The following is a 16780-nucleotide window of genomic DNA, read 5'->3' on the forward strand; positions in this document are numbered from 1 at the left end:
TCCTAAAACTCACTCTCTACCTAACAGCTCATATCTGCAGAAAGCCCCCAGGATTTGGGGAAGAAACTAAATCTTAGAGGTGGAGAAACTTTGAAGTGTAAATGAATGTAGCCCTTCATTTTCAATCAGACCAAGGAACAGGCAAAGGGCTACACGGTTCCATTTAAAAAATACCTCCAAGGGCACCTGGGTGGCTCAGTCAGTTAAGCATCTGACTTCAGCTCAGGTCATGATCTCATGATTCATGAGTTCCAGCCCCACATCAGGCTCTGTGCTGACAGCTCAGAGCCTAGAGCCTGCTTCGGATTCTGTGTATCCCTCTCTCTCTGCCCCTCCCCTGCTCATGCTCTCTCAAAAATAAACATTTAAATAAATAAATAAAATAAAATAAAATAAAATAAAATAAAATAAAATAAAGCACCTGGTAGCTCAGTTGGTTAAGTGTCCAACTCTTGATTTTGGCTCAGGTCTCACAGTCATGGGATCAAGCCCCGCATGCGGCTCCCCAGTGAGTGTGAAGCCTGCTTGGGATTCTCTCTCTTCCCCTCTGTCCCTCTCCCACTCACATTCTCTTGCCCCCTCAAAATAAATAAAGTTAAAAAAACAAAAAATACCTCCAATTGAGAAAATGAAACAATGCATGAGATCTTTATTATTCATATTCTAAAATGTCAAACTGATATAAAAACATAGGCCATTTAATTAAAATCTCATAAATCATAGGTCAAAGCCTAACTCAAGAATTTTGCTTTTATAACTCTTAGTAATAGGTCATCAGCCTCAGTTTACACACTTCAATAGTAGGAAATGCCTTTTTATCAAGGTAGTTCTTTCCATTCCTCTCCTGAATCTAAAGGATTTAACTGGAATCTGTCTCCCTGCAACTTTATTCTGTTGGTCTCAATTCTACTCTCTGGAGTCTCACAGAATGAGCAAAATATACCTCAATGAAAACCACTTTGCCTCTACTAGCCAGTCTTTCTATCTTTGTGCATATTTGTGTCTCCTTGCACTTTTCTCTTCTTTGTGGGTATGTCAGTCCCTTCTTTAAGCATCTTTTTGAGTGTCTTTCCCTTTCTTTTACCTAATCTAGTTACACCACAGACATATTGCATGTTCATAGATATTGCATGTTCAGTCCCAGACCACTACAATTAGTCAAACAATGCAATAAAGCAAGTCAAATGAATGTTTTTGTTTCCTGGTGCATATAAAAGTTATATTTATACTGCACTATAGTCTGTCAAGTGTGCAATAATATTATGTCTAAAAAAATGTACATACCTTAATTTAAAAGTACTTTGTTGTTCAAAAATGCTAACCATCATCTGAACTTTCTGCAAGTTGTAATCTTTTTTGCTGATGGAGGGTCTTGCCTAGATATTGATGGTTGCTCACTGGTTAGTGGTGGGTGGTGGCTGCTGAAGGTTCGGGTGGCTATAGCAATTTCTTAAAATATGACAACAATGACATTTGCCACATCAATTGACTCTTCCTTTCACAAATGATTTCTCTGTAGCATGTGATGTTGTATGATAGCATTTTGCCCACAGAACTTCTTTCAAAGTTGGAGTCAACTCTCTCAAACCCCACTGCTCTTCCTCAACTAAGTTTAGGTAATACTCTAAATCCTTTGCTGTCATTTCAACAATCTTCACAGCATCTTCACCAGGAGTACTTTCCACCTCAGGAAACCACTCTCTTTGCTCATGCATAAGAAGCAGCTTCTTTCTCATCCATTCAAGTTTTATCAAGAGGTTGCAGCAATCAGTCCCATATTCAGGCTCCACTTCTGATTCTGGTTCTCTTGCCATTTCTACCACATCTGCAGTTCCTTCCTGCACTGGAATCTTGAGCCCTCAAAGTCATCCATGAGGGTTGGAATCAACTTCTTCCAAACTCCTGTTGATGTTGCTATTTTGACCTCTTCCCATGACTCACAAATTTGCTTAATGGCGTCTAGAATGGTGAACCCTTCCCAGAAGGTTTTCACTTACTTTGCTCAGATCCATCAGAGGAATCACTATCTATGGCAGCCATAGCCTTGTTAGGTATATTCCTTATATAATAAGACTCGAAAGTCAAAATTACTCCTTGCTCTGTGGGCTGTGGATTGGATGCTGTGTTAGCAGGTATGAAAACAGCATGAATCTCATCCATTTCCATCAGAGCTCTTGGGTGACCAGGTGCATTGACAATGAGCAGTAATATTTTAAAAGGAATCTTTTTTTTTCTGGACAGTAATCTCAACAGTGGGCTTAAAATATTCAGTAAACCATGTTGCAAACAGATGTGCTGTCATCTAGGCTTTGTTGTTCCGCTTACAGAGCATGGACAGAGGAGGTTTGGTGTGATTCTTAAGAGCCCAAGGATTTTCAGAATGGCAAATGAGCACTTCGTTCACCATTCAACTTCAGGTCACCAGCTTCATCAGCCCCTAATAAGAGAGTCAGCCTGTCCTCGGAACCTTTGAAGCCAGGCATTGGCTTCTCTTTTCTAGCTATGAAAGTCCTAGGTGGCATCTTCTTCCAGTAGAAGGCTGTCTAGTCTACACTGAAAATCTGTTGTTTAGTGTAGCTGCTTCCATTAATTACCTGAACTAGATCTTCTGGATAACTCGTTACAGCTTCTGTATCGGCACCTGCTGCTTTATCTAATGCTTTTATGTTATGGAGATGGCTTCTTTCCTTAAGCCTCATGAACCAACTTCTGCTAAGTTCCAGCTTTTCTTCTGCAGCTTCCTCACCTCTCTCAGCCTTCACAGAATTGAAGAGTTAGGGCCTTGCTCTGGATTGGGTTTTGACTTAAGGGAATGTTGTGGCTGGTTTGATCTTCTGTGCAGACTACTCAGACCTTCTCCGTTATCAGCAATAAGGCTATTTCACTTTCTTTATCATTTGTGTATTCACTGGAATATCACTTTTCATTTCCTTCAAGAACTTTTCCTTTGCATTCACATCTTGGATAACTGACACAACTAGCTTTTGGTCTATCTCAGCTTTGACATGCCTTCTTCATTAAGTTGAATCATTTCTAGTTTTTGATTTAAAGTGACAGACATGTGACTCTTCCTTTTACTTGAACACTTAGAAGACACTGTACAGTTATTAACTGGCCTAATTTCAATACTGTTGTGTCTCAGAGAATAGGGAGGCCCAAGGAAATGGAGGGAAATGGGAATCATTGGCCAGTGAAGCAGTGAGAACACACACATTTATCAATTCAGTTCACTGTCTTATGAGTGTGGTTCCTGGTGCCCCAAAATAACAAATTATAATAGTAATATCAAAGGTCACTGATCATATATCACCATAACAAATATAATAGTTAAAAATTTCAAATTTTGTGAGAATTACCAAAGTGTAACAGAGAGACCCGAATTGAGCCAATGCTGTTGGAAAAGTGGTGCTGGCAGAGTTGCTGATACAGCTGCCACAAACCTTCCATGTGTAAAAAATGCAATATATCTGTGAAGTGCAATAAAGTAAAGCAGAATAAAATGAGGTATGCCTGTATAACTGAAAATATATTTAATTGCTTTATGTGTTTAATGAACAGAATTTTGTTTACTCTGAATTTCAAAATGAATGGTTGAAACATTCAGTTTTTGTAATTTTTTTTAAAGGACATTTTCCTTTTTTTAATGTTTATTTATTTTTGAGAGAGAGAGAGCAGGGGAGGAGCACAGAGAGGGATACAGAAGATCCAAAGCTGGCTCTGTGCTGACAGCAGAGAGCCTGATGCGGGGTTTCAACTCATGAACCACGAGGTCATGACCTGAACCAGTCAGACGCTTAACAGACTGAGTCACCCAGGCACCCCTACATTTTCTTTTCTTTTTTAAAGTTTATTTATTTTGAGAGAGAGAGAGAGAGAGAGAGAGAGAGAGAGAGAGAATGAACAAGCGGGGTAGGGGCAGACAAAGAGAGAGAGAGAAAATCCCAAGTAGGCTCCATGCTGTCAGTACAGAGCCTGATGCGGGGCTCAAACCCATGAATCGTGAGATTATGATCTGAGCTGAAATCAAGACTCGGTAGCTTAACCGACCGAGCCACCTAGGTACCCTCAGGTTTTGTAATCTTGAATGAATTTTTTTTTTTTTTTTTTGCAAGTCATAAGGTCTTTAGACCAAAAGGTTCCTTACTCTTGCTACTGAACAGAAGTGTCACATTTACCCACTTTTAATTTCTAGCAATGGTGGGAAGGGGCTTTCCCATAAAACTGCAATTAGAAGAGAAGATGCTCAACTTGTTTTAGAGTCTCCTTGAAGGTAATTTTCAACATTATATAAGAGAAGTCCCTCTCTTTACTCCACCCATAGAGACTACTCACCCAGTGGTAGAGCTCGGGTCAGGTTAGCAGCTGGAGGATCTGTTTCTGGAGGACAGAGCTCACAGAAGTCCCAGCATGATGGGCAGAGCAGGTTACCATCATGAATCCAGCCATTCATCTGAATACTGACGGGGAGGACCTGCCCAGCCCGACTACACAAATATGAAGTGTTCTGAACCCAAACTGTCAGACCTTGGGGAGAACAAGAAACCTTCAAATAGGAAAAAAAAAAAAAATCAGATCAGTTAGATTCCATATATAATATATGAGCCTTCCTTCACCTACAGGAAAATACATTACTAAAAATACTGACTATAAAACAATTTGGGGTATAGGGAGGTCTTTAATCTCATATAAAGAACGCTAAGTTATTCAGGTTCTAAAATACACTCTGTGGTAGTTGTTCTTAAATTTTTAGTTTAGCATTTCCAAAAAAATCTGAGGAAATCTATGGATACTTTTCAGTACATATACAAGATAACACACAACTTTACATACAATTTGGATTCACAGACCCCTGAAACCAAGTTATAGAATAACATTTCTGTAGGGGTGCTGGCTAGCTCAGTTGGTGGAGTGTGTGACTCTTGATCTTGGGGTTGTGAGTTTGAGTCCCACCATTGGGATTGGGTGTAGAGATTACTTAAAATAAATAAAATCTTAGGGGTGCCTGGGTGCCTCAATCGGTTAAGCATCCAACTCTTGATTTCAGCTCCTGTCATGATCTCTCAGTCAGTGGGATTGAGCCCTGTGCTGGATTCTTTGCTGTCGGAGTAGAGTTTATTTGGGATTTTCTTTCTCCCTTTCTGCCCCTCCCCTGCACTTGTTCTCTCTCTCTCTCAAAATAAAAAAGTTTTAAAAATAAAATCCTAAAAAAAAGAATAACATTTCTATAGATCCTAGTATTCTCATTATACTTCACCTTAAATCTCTGTCAAAGAGCCATTACTCAAGTCATTTTCTCCACAAGTCACAAATTTTGTAAATCAAATTTTTATAATATATTTTAAATTATAAATATATATGCTCATTGTAAAAAGAAAAAAGCATACATCACAGAAATGTACACAGTAAAAAAGTTCTTTATTCTTTTCCTTATCCTAGATCCTTCACTCAGGTATAAAAATGGTCATAGTGGGGCGCCTGGGTGGCGCAGTCGGTTAAGCGTCCGACTTCAGCCAGGTCACGATCTCGCGGTCCGTGAGTTCGAGCCCCGCGTCAGGCTCTGGGCTGATGGCTCGGAGCCTGGAGCCTGTTTCCGATTCTGTGTCTCCCTCTCTCTCTGCCCCTCCCCCGTTCATGCTCTGTCTCGCTCTGTCCCAAAAATAAACAAACGTTGAAAAAAAAATTTAAAAAAAAATGGTCATAGTGATTTTATATGGACTGGTAACATCTTCAAAGGCAGGACTTGGGGCACCTCAGTGGCTCAGTCGGTTGCATAAGTGTCTGAATCTTGGTTTGAGCTCAGGTCATGATCTCACAGTTTGTGAGTTTGAGCCCCACATTGAGCTCTGTGCTGACAGTGTGTGCCTACTTGGGATTCTCTCTCTCTCTACCTCTCTCTCTGCCCCTCCCATGCGCATGTTCTCTCTCTCTGTCAAAATGAACGAATAAACTTTAAAAAAAAAAAAGTGCTTAAAGGTAGGACTCATATTTTAACTGCGGGGGTAACTAATAAAATCAGATTTTTTTCTTTTGATTTTAGAGAGAGAGAGCATGAGTGGGGGAAAGGGAGAGAGAAAGAGAATCTTAAGCAGGCTCCATGCTCACCTGGGATCATGACCTAAGCAGAAATCAAGAGTCGGCTGCTCAACTGACTGAGCCACCCAGACACCCAAGTCAATTTTAAAAAGCAAACACGTTAAAACTAACTTTAAAAAAGTGTTAAATGTGTCTTCTTCACAGTTGTTTTATAAAAAGACACATTAATGCCAATTATGCTACTTCACTTTAAATATTTCCGGAACTTCTCTCCTGGGCCTATCCTCAAACCAAGTATATGATTTTGAGTATGTTTGATGGTGGTAAATTTTTACTTTGCAAGTTGATATAGTTTTTAGAAATACCAAAAGTTACCCAGAACCAAGTCTGGTAAAGTTGACTAAATCAGTTAACATTAAATTAATATAGGTGTGATGCAAAATACTAAAACTGATTTTCCTAGGAGGCTACTAAACTCTTTCTAAAGGCAATTTCAAAAGAGGAGTTCCATAAGTACATTTCAACAATGGAGTCATCTTTGAAATAACTCAATCATGAACTAAGTTTAAGTGTAATACTCATTTGGAAATTTAAGTTATAATAAGTTCAAGAAAACAAATGACAACAAAGTATAACCTCTTCCATAAGTCTGTCATTCAATGACCCACATCTAGGAAGCACCACCATAACTACAGTGCAATGTAATCATTCTTTTAAGTGAGAACTGACTGAATATTGTGCTTCGTGGCTGAAAAGGATACCAAAGAAGTCCGTGACCCAGTACCTGTCCTCTAGCAGCTTTAACTGAAGAGAAAAGGGTGGCATATAAATTCCACCCACCCACCCCCCCAGCAAATTTAACAGTGTTAAGCTGTTTATGATTAAGAGTCAATGTTGGAAAATGGAGGGACTGTAAAGTATCCTTCAAAGACAGAAGACACTTTGAGACTGAAAAATGAACGAGGCAACTCCATACACTTTATATAGTTTAATTCAGGGTAACTTACTGACAGCATGATCAGGTGGATGGTGATTTGGACAGTTGTGCAGCTATTCTCTGCAAAGTCCAGTCCTTAGTCTACATATTTTATAGAGGAAGGGGACGAGCAGAAGGGTATGTAGTAAGATCAAAAGGCTTACATGCACTTCAAAGGGTTCACATGCATCCAATAGACAGCCAATCTTTAACAGACCTTGTGGTACCATCTGTGCGTCAGGAGGAGGAAAGACTATGTTATCTCTAGATTCACAGGAGGCCAAAGCAAGCCTCCCGCATTCCAGCTTTGACAGGCATTTCTAAGGTATACATATTAATCTCCAAGAGGCCTGGAACACATAGCCCCAAGAGAGGTCATCAATCATACATGAAGAAGATGGAGGGCTAAAGATGGAGTCAGTACTGTCAGCATTCCTACAGTCAATAAATGGTAGAAACAAGCAATAAAGCTTAGAAAGTTTCATGGAAGAAAGAGCATTAACATCCTAAAGATGTGCACAGAATCTGGATCACAGTGAGGAAGAGATGTGACCTGGTGGACTGTGTCAGAATCTGGGTGGGTAAGGAGGGTAATTATGTAGGGGTGGGACAAGGTGAAAGGGATGTGGTCAGATCAAATAAGCATACTGAGGACAATGAGAGTCAGATTTCTCTCTGTGAAAGGAATTACAAACATGGAAACAGAGAAAACTAAACTGAACCCTTCAGGGTTGGACTGGAACCAAAGATACTGGTACAAACTCAGTTATACACACACACACACACACACACACACACACACACACACACACATGAATATACAAGCAAATTACATACACACATCTATTTCCCAGATCTGTTCACCAAGAGGGCTTGGGGAGTAGCTATATCCTAGTGACAATGCACAGTACATCTAACAACAGATCTTAGTCTCTTAAATACCACACTTCACTAAAGAAACTAGAGCTTTTTGGGGCGCGTGGGTGGCTCAGTTGGTTATGTATCTGACTCTTGATTTCAATTCAGGTCATGATCTCACGATTCAGGAGTTCTAGCCCCACGTCGAGCTCTGTGTTGACAGTGCAGAGATTCTGGGTGTTTGGGATTCTGTCTTTCTCTCTCTCCGCCCTTCCCTGCTTGCTCTCTGTCTCTCTCTCTCTCTCAAAATAAATAAAAAAACAAAAACAAAAACAAAAAACTAGAGCTTCTTCAAGAATTTGTTGACTTAAGAGCTGCATGTGCTAGAATATCTTGCACCAGAAAGCAAGGAAACATTCAAAGAAAGATGGGGAAAGACCAGAAGGACATAGAAACCTGAAGGGGCTTCCTCTGGCCAAATCTGGGGGAAATTGAGTATCAAAATAAATAATGATAGTAATGGTAATATCTTTAATAAAATGGATTTCATGACTCAATGCTGATATAAATGCATAAATTAGTAAAATGAAAGTATGGTAAGAAAAATTTATTGACACAGTACTTCCCTGCAAAATATTTATTGATTACAAAGGGAATTAATAAGAAAAGAGTAATTGATAGTGAAGAAGCCTGGGAGATACCAGCAAGTTAACATCACCAGTAAAAGGACAAATCATGAGTGTACCACCATAAGAACATGAGCATCACTTCTGTGATATTACTGCCCAAAATACATGACCTGAATTTCATCATGAGGAAACATATGACAAACCCAAAGTGAGATACATCTTAGAAAAAAATGACTTATAGTTTTTTTAAATGTCAGGGTTATAAAAATCAAAAAAAGACTCAGGAAGTGTTCCAGACTGAAGGAGACCAGAGACAGGACAACTATGCAACATGTGATATTAATCCAGATCCTATACTACAAGGACATTATTGGGACAATTAGCAGAACTTGAATAGAGCCCAAGAATTATATGTATCAGTGTTAATTTCCTAATTTTTAAAATAGTATTATGGTTATATAGGGGGATGTCTTGTTTAAAAGAAATGCACAAAGTACATGGGATTGAAGGTAAAGCACATCAACAATTTGCACTTAAATGACTCAGAAAAAACATTTTGTATCATTCTTGCAACTTCTCTGTCAAAATAAGTAAAACAAACAACAAAAGGCAAAACAGCTAATCCATGTTAACTGTTTGGAACTCATACATATTTTCCTATATAAATGGTGGTTAGCATTAAATTAGTAAAATTAAATTAGCAAAATTAACTGACAACTCTAAGTACAGGGAAGCCAAGTACATTTGATTTTTGTAGATGGTACTGCAAATTTGCATAATCCCTTTGTGGTACTGGTGGTGTTGACAAACCATTAAAATTGCCTGAAGAGGGGGTGCCTGGCTGGCTCAGTTGGTAGAGCACGTGACTCTTGATCTCAAGGTCATGAGTTCAAGCCCCATGTTGGGTATAGAGCTTACTTAATAAAGAAATGAAATATAATAAAATAGCCTGAACGGGTCATCCTCCTATTATAGTTGCCAATGTTCTAGCTTTATCCCATTAAAAAAAATTTTTTTAATGTTTTTATTTATTTTTGAGACAGAGAGAGACAGAGCATGAGCGGGGGGGGGGGGGGGGGGGGGGCGGTGGGGAGCAGAGAGAAAGGGAGACACAGAATCTGAAGCAGGCTCCAGGCTCTGAGCTGTCAGTACAGAGCCTGACACAGGGCTCAAACTCATGGACTGTGAGATCATGACCTGAGCTGAAGTCAGACGCTTAACTGACTGAGCTACCCAGGAGCCCCTAGCTTTATCTCATTTAATTTAATATTTTCACTTATGGGAATTTAGAAAAATAATTTTTTTAAAAAGGTAAGATAAAAGCATAGTATCATGAAAAGTGAAAATTAACTCAATATACAACAAGGAAATGACTTCCCTAATTATGATATTTTAAAAAGATGCAATGAAATTAGTCAAAGACAAATATCATATGACTTCACTCATATGTGTAATTTATGACACAAAACAGATGAACAGAAGGGAAGAGAAGCAAAAATAATATATAAACAGGGAGGGGGACAAAACATAAGAAACTCTTAAATATAGGAACAAACTGAGGGTTGCTGGAGGGGTTGTGGGGAGGGATGGGCTAAATGGACAAGGAGCATTGAGGAGGACACCTGCTGGGATGAGCACTGGGTGTTATATGTAGGGAATGAATCACAGATTCTACTCCTGAAATCATTATTGCACTATATGCTAACTAACTTGGATGTAAATTAAAAAAAAAAAAAAGTAAAAGTAAACAAACAATTGAAAAAAAAAAGATGCAATGTCTTGGGGGGGGCGGGCCTGGGTAGCTCAGTCAGTTCAAAGCCTGACTTCAGCTCAGGTCATGATCTCCCAGTTTGTGAATTTGAGCCCTGCATTGGGCTTGCTGCTATCAGCTCAGAGTATGCTTTAGATCCTCTGTTCCCCTCTCTCTCTCTCTGCCGCTCCCCCTACTTATGCTTGCTCTCTTTCTCTCAAAAATGAATAAACATTTATTAAAAAAAAAAAAGATGCAGTGTCTTATGGCCATTGGGGCATCTGGCTGACTCAGTTGGTAGAGCATGTGACTCTTGTCATGAGCTCAAGCCCCATGTTGGGGGTAGAGTTTACTAAGGAAGGAAGGAAGGAAGGAAGGAAGGAAGGAAGGAAGGAAGGAAGGAAAGAAGAAAGGAAGGAAGAAAGGAAGGTAGGAAGAAAGGAAGGAATGAAGGAAGGAAGGAAGGAAGGAAGGAAGGAAGGAAGGAAGGCAGGAAGGAAGGAAGGAAGGAAGGAAGGCAGGAAGAATAGTAATTTTTATTATTGGGAAAACTTGGAAAAGGTGTTTTGTTCTACATAAGTACTAAGTAAAGGCAGTAAAACAAAATTTTATATTATGATTATAACCAGGTCAAAACTATGAATTAAATAAACAAATATATCTTCAAAGGAATTTATCAGAAAATGGTTGTTGGATTACAGTTATCAGACTATAACTGAAAAGTATTTATTTTGAATTTTCATCTATAAGGTTTCAAAGATAATTTTATATGAATTGTATGATGTCTGGATTATATCTTAATAAAGCTGTTACAAAAAACTAATTTTATAAGTAACTTTAAAAGTAGTAATTAAATTCCCAGCTACATAAGTCCATTTATATCTTGCAGCTGAAATGGTACAAAAAATTCTTACTTTTCAGTTCTCAGGATCACACTTTCCTCCCTGACATCCATTAGTAGAGTATGGAATATTCTTTAAGTTGGATATTCATAAGTTATAGAATGTCTATATCTTAGTAAGTTTTTAATAAGGTGATGCAGTCATTTAAGGTAGTTTGCTACTTTTGGATTTCTAATTGCAAAGGAGAAAAACAATTATTAATCTGTAGCTGATTTATTAATTCTTAAATCCATGCTTTCCTCAGATCTTATGAAATAAAATCGCAAATTTTTTCCATTACAAAGTAATATTTAAGAACAAAATTATATATATTCCATCATTTCCTTGGGGTATATGCCCCAAGTAAAATTAATATAAAACTTGCTGATATATAACAATTATATATGTATTTTTAAACAAGTGGAAAAAGGTAATTTCTCAAATAAATGACAGTATTTTCACACATAAGCAAAGTAATATTTATATAAACAAGATAAGTTAAAGAATTAATCAGTAAATTATATAAAAATATAAAATGTATTTTAAAATATAAAAACCATATAATGAGATAAATTATATAATATTTGATAATAATTATTAACAATCATATAGTTTACCTGATAACATCCACTCCCCCAGTCTGGGTAACTCAGCTTCCTCTCACACTTTTCCATGACAAATGCAGATTTCTGAATTAGACAAACTGAATGAGGTCCATACTTTTCAGCACCATAATTTTTAAAAAGGTCTGAAGCAAACCAGAGAACTTTTCTTAAAAATTGAGTTTTGGTTCAAAGAACAAACTGAAGCATTCCATTTTTATGGTTAAAAGTTGCTTTAAAAACCAAGCATGTTTGGGCTGCCTGGGTGGCTCAGTCAGTTAAGCTTCTGACTATTGATTTCAGCTCTGGTCATGATCTCATTGTTGTGAGACAGAGCTCCCACTGGGCTCTGCACTGACAGTGCAGAATCTGCTTGGGATTCTCTCCCACCCTCTCTATCTCTCTCTCTACCCTTCCCCTGCTCATGTGCACGTGCGTGCGTATGCATTCTCACTCTCAAAATAAATAAATAAATAAATAAATAAATAAACAAACAAACAAACAAACAAACAAACTTAAAAGAAAAAAAGATTCTTTCTCCAGCTCCTCTGCCCCTCCTTTACTTGTGTGTGGCTTGCTCTCTCTCTAAAAAAATAAAATCAAAAATTAAAATAAAAATCAAACATGTTTAATGGAAATTTTCAATTAAAAAAATTAAGAGAAACAGGGCTCCAAAATCAAACTAGGTTCTCAATAAAGGACTTGGTGGGAAGAAATTATTCTATCAAAAATGGGAGATAAAACTGGGCTTAAAGTATCTAAGTTAGGTATGCCTGGGTGGCTCAGTCAGTTGAGCATCCGACTACAGTTTAGGTCATGATCTCACAGTTCGTGGGTTTGAGCCCCACATTGGGTTCTGTGCTAGCAGTGTGGAGCCTGCTTGGGATTCTCTCTCTCTCTCTCTCTCTCTCTCTCTCTCTCTCTCTCTCTCTCTCTGTTTCTCTGCCCCTCCCCTACTTGTGCTCTCTCAAAATAATAAACTTTAAAAAAATAAAGTATCTAAGTTAGATATACAGAAGAAATGGCACAAAGAATCGTCTTTACTGGTAGTCTAAATAGGAGTCACCTCCCAGATGACCCATGATAGATGAAGCCAACTGACTTATATAATGAAGGCTTTTTTGGGGATGTTGCAAAACTTTTTGCAAAGTTTTCTTGCATTTTTATCTCATGCTATCTGCTGGAAGTCCATACATAAGATGCTGATCTAGTCTCAGACTAAACACAAACATGCAGGGGCGCTTGGATGGCTCAGTCGGTTGGGCGTCTGACTTTGGCTTGGGTCATGATCTCACATTTCATGAGTTCAAGCCCTGTGTCGGGCTCTGTGCTGCAGCCCAGGGCCTGGAGCCTGCTTTGGATTCTGTGTCTCCCTCTCTCTCTTCCCCTCCCCAGCCCATGCTCTGTCTTTCTCTCTGAAAAATAATTTTTTTTTTTAATTAAAAACACAAACACATAGAGGGATAGGGTGGATTAAATGACCTCTAACTAGCTAATGGACAAATGAATGAGGATCCTTAAGCCCTAGCAAAAATTTGCTCTTTACACTTAGTACAAGTAAGATTCATGTTTTGAAAACAGAGAGTTCTTAGAGATAAGTATTTTATGTCAGTTTTGAAAAATCTTAATTATATAAGCTAAGAAGGAAAATGTAAAACAGAATTAAAGAGAACTATTGTTTTGTGTATTTGTGAGTATTTCAAAGTCCTTGAAAAACAAAGTGGTCAGTGTCAAAAAAAAAAAAAAAGAAAAGAAAAGAAAAGGGAGTGCTCAGCAAACTACAACCCTCAGGCCAAATCCTGAAGGCTACCTGCTTTTATAAATAATAAAATTGTATTGGAGCACAGCCAGTAATTTACACATTAATTTATATGTTGTCTATAACTACTTTCACACTGTAACAGCAGAGTTCATAATTCCAACAGAGACCATATGACCCACAAAGTTTAAAATATTTACTATCTTTCTCTTTACAATAAACATTTGCCAATTCCAGCTCTAAAATAGTAAGATGTGACACCATTTTTGGCAAACCCAAAATTGACAGATCTCTGCATTGCTCAGTTTTAACACTGAACTGCTGAATAGTTACAAGTTTTTAAGACATTTATTAAATGGGTGAGTGATGAAAAAAATGACTGTACAAATCCAGTTAAATCTACCAGGTTTAGAAATAAAAGGAAAACCCATTATAGAAATTTAAAATGTAGAAAACGGAGTCTGTAATAAAGTATGGAATGGCAGGGCGGGGTGGGGGGGGGGGATAAAAAGGACCAGGTTACAGATTTTGATGACCACAGAGTGAGAAACTACCTATTGCTCTTTATTAACATAAGATGTGGTAACATTTTGTTTACAAAGGTGAATACCCAATTGTTATACTCTTTATGTGTATTAAAAGGGAATAATATGGTAATACATCTTACAAGCCATGGGACAACAGTACTATCCTAATATCTGGCGAACAACCTGTTACTTCTAAATTACATAAAATGCACACTCCTGAAAAGAGAAAAAAATGGGATACCTACTATGATTTAACAAAAAGAGCACTGCTTTCGAGGATCTTACACAGGCACCAATTAATTATATTATTTAGTGTCTCTTCATTTACCTGTGAAATTGAATAATATCTTCTCTATCAGGTTTTTAAAAAAAATTTTAATCTTTATTTATTTTTGAGAGAGAGAGAGACAGAATGTGAGCTGAAGAGGAATAGAGACAAAGACACAGAATCGGAAGCAAGCTCCAGGCTCTGAGCTGTCAGCACAGAGCCTGATGTGGGGCTTGAACTTATGAACCACAAGATCATGACCTGAGCCAAAGTCGGACGCTTAACTGACTGAGCCACCCAGGCACCCCTCATCAGGTTTGTAGAAGAATAAAATGATAAAAATGAAAGTGCTCTGCAAATGAAATATCATGCAGATATAAGGTGTAACAAAAAAGTAGCGCATGCACACATGTGCAAGTCTAACAACCCTTGTTATATGTCATAGTTCGAAGCATTTACTATGTGAATTCATTTATTAGTTCTCACAGCAACTCTGTAAGACAGGTACTACTATCTCTTTTGTACAGGGAAGAAACTGAGGCACAGAGAAGTTAAGTTACTTCACAAATGGATACCAGTGGAACCACAATACAAATTCAGACAGTCTGGCTCCTGGGTCTATGTCCTTAATCCCTATTTTATATTGCTGATATGTTATTTTAATATGTATATAACATTTCATTTCACTATACTACTAACCTGGTTGATTTTCCAATATCCTACAATCTGAGCTGCGCTGATATTCACCACTTAAATGCCAACTGAATTCCTGACTGAAAGGGCAGTAGTCAGCAATTTCTACTGAACCACCATAATAAGGCAAGTCTTCTGCAGGTATTCCACTTAGTTTGTCGAAGTACTACAAAAAAAAATTATTAGGAAGACAGGAAAGTAAGAAACATTCTATATAATCAAACAGGCAATTTGTAGCAACCCTCTAATGCTGTATAATACAAAAAAAGATATTACTGTACTTTTCTTCATATGTCATAGAACATAAAGAACATATTCTACCTGAGGGATATTTCAAGGTTGTTGTAGTTTTAGAAAAAGCAAGGTAAGTAAATTAGTCTATGTTTTTTATTAGATGACAAATTTGACTAATGTTTTTAAAAGGATGAATAGGAAGAGTTTTATGAGGTGACAAAACACATACTAATCCAGAGAATTAACATATTTTAAATATAATGCACTTAAAGTATTATCAGAAGACTTAATTTACGTGTTGTTTTGAGAAACTTGAAAAAATAAAACTGTGAGAATATGAATGAGATCATACCTATAAAACACTTGGAACACCAAAGGAACAAGGCTCCAGATAAATTTTAAAGATTTCACATGTACACTAACTCACTGAATTATATTCCTATGCCTAGAAATAGAGTTGCCATCTTATGATGATGTCTGAAGCATTCAGTGGCATCATGAACATATGCAGGAAAGCTCAACATTTAGCAGCAATCATTTTAAATCATCTTCTGAGATACTCCTTCTGACTGCAGGGTCCTTTGTAAATGGCAGGCAGAACTAAAGAGTTTTAGAGATGGCTATTGCAACAAAAAATTTACAGGTCAAATCAGAGATTCAGACTGAATATGTAGGACCATTTCCTTCACCTTTTAGATCCCATGAGTCAAACCTTTCCTAAAGTAGAACTTCTAAGACTTGTAATGAATTGGAATAGAGTACCTCAGTTATTCTCTTTAAAGAACCTTGTTTTCTGTGTATGTTAGAGGAAATTAAAGATGAAGACTTAGGAAACAATTAGAAAAAAATACAAAACATTTAAAAATAGATCCAATAAATATTCTAAATGCCTCTATTACTACAAGGCATTGTTAGATATTAATTATTGTTAATTAGCACATTGTTTTTAAAGAATTGTAAGAATTCTCAATTTTTTTTCTAACTTATAGAAAACCAATGGGGGTAAGTTGAAAAACTTAATTCATTCTTCTAATTCAAGATAGAGACTTCTCTTTAAAAAGTTGAGTTGATTCCTAAAACTGTGCCCCAACAAGTGTTACCTGGTACTCTTGAGGCAAAGGTTTTGAAAACTTCTGCAAATTACACACAGCAACTGCTCTCTGGTCCTGTCGGCAAGTTAACTGCAATGGGTTACTTCTAAGCGTGTCACAGAAAGGGCTCAGCATCTGCCTCCTGCACACAAAGAAACACCAAGGTACCAAACTCTAAAGAAAACATAACAAATCCATTTTCTATTATAATTTCAATATGTTTTGATAGCTTAATACTAAATGCTGAATCAGGTTATAAAGTTATTTTTCAAAGAGTAAAAAGAAATGCTTAATGTAGTTATAAAAGATTAATGCCAAATGCCTTGTAACGTTACTTCACCATTATTAAACAAAATATTTAAATCTTTCTCCACTTTTTCCAGTAAAATGGAGTTCTGCAGACCTGATCTGTGTGTTTAATGACAAATAATTAAATTCCTGATCCTGCTTAGAAATACAAATCTTCATAATTAATATAA

At 37.3% G+C, this 16780-nt stretch overlaps 1 protein-coding gene and 1 non-coding gene across 17 annotated transcripts in view; one reads left to right on the forward strand and one right to left on the reverse strand.

The window, feature by feature from the left end:
* Positions 1-16780, reverse strand: part of LMLN (leishmanolysin like peptidase) — a 137782-nt gene that overhangs the window by 64243 nt on the left and 56759 nt on the right. For 12 of the 16 annotated variants that reach the window (XR_008297716.1, XR_008297717.1, XR_008297718.1 and 9 more), the window contains 4 exons: positions 16311-16443; positions 14983-15142; positions 11745-11875; positions 4333-4543 (listed from right to left, as the gene is read on the reverse strand). Coding sequence is in view for 7 of the 16 variants with exons in the window: in XM_053220976.1 (XP_053076951.1) it covers positions 4333-4543; positions 11745-11875; positions 14983-15142; positions 16311-16443 (635 nt within the window). In the remaining 9 variants the exon portion in view is untranslated. Of the gene's footprint in view, positions 1-4332; positions 4544-10689; positions 11320-11744; positions 11876-14982; positions 15143-16310; positions 16444-16780 lie in introns of those variants that run through there. The other 4 variants (XR_008297715.1, XM_053220978.1, XM_053220979.1 and 1 more) reach the window with 3 other exon arrangements.
* TRNAK-CUU (transfer RNA lysine (anticodon CUU)) lies at positions 9332-9404 on the forward strand. The gene has a single exon. It is a non-coding gene; the product is annotated as a tRNA-Lys (tRNA).

The sequence above is a fragment of the Acinonyx jubatus genome, chromosome C2 (genome assembly GCF_027475565.1).
Source record: "Acinonyx jubatus isolate Ajub_Pintada_27869175 chromosome C2, VMU_Ajub_asm_v1.0, whole genome shotgun sequence".
Lineage (NCBI taxonomy): Eukaryota > Metazoa > Chordata > Mammalia > Carnivora > Felidae > Acinonyx > Acinonyx jubatus.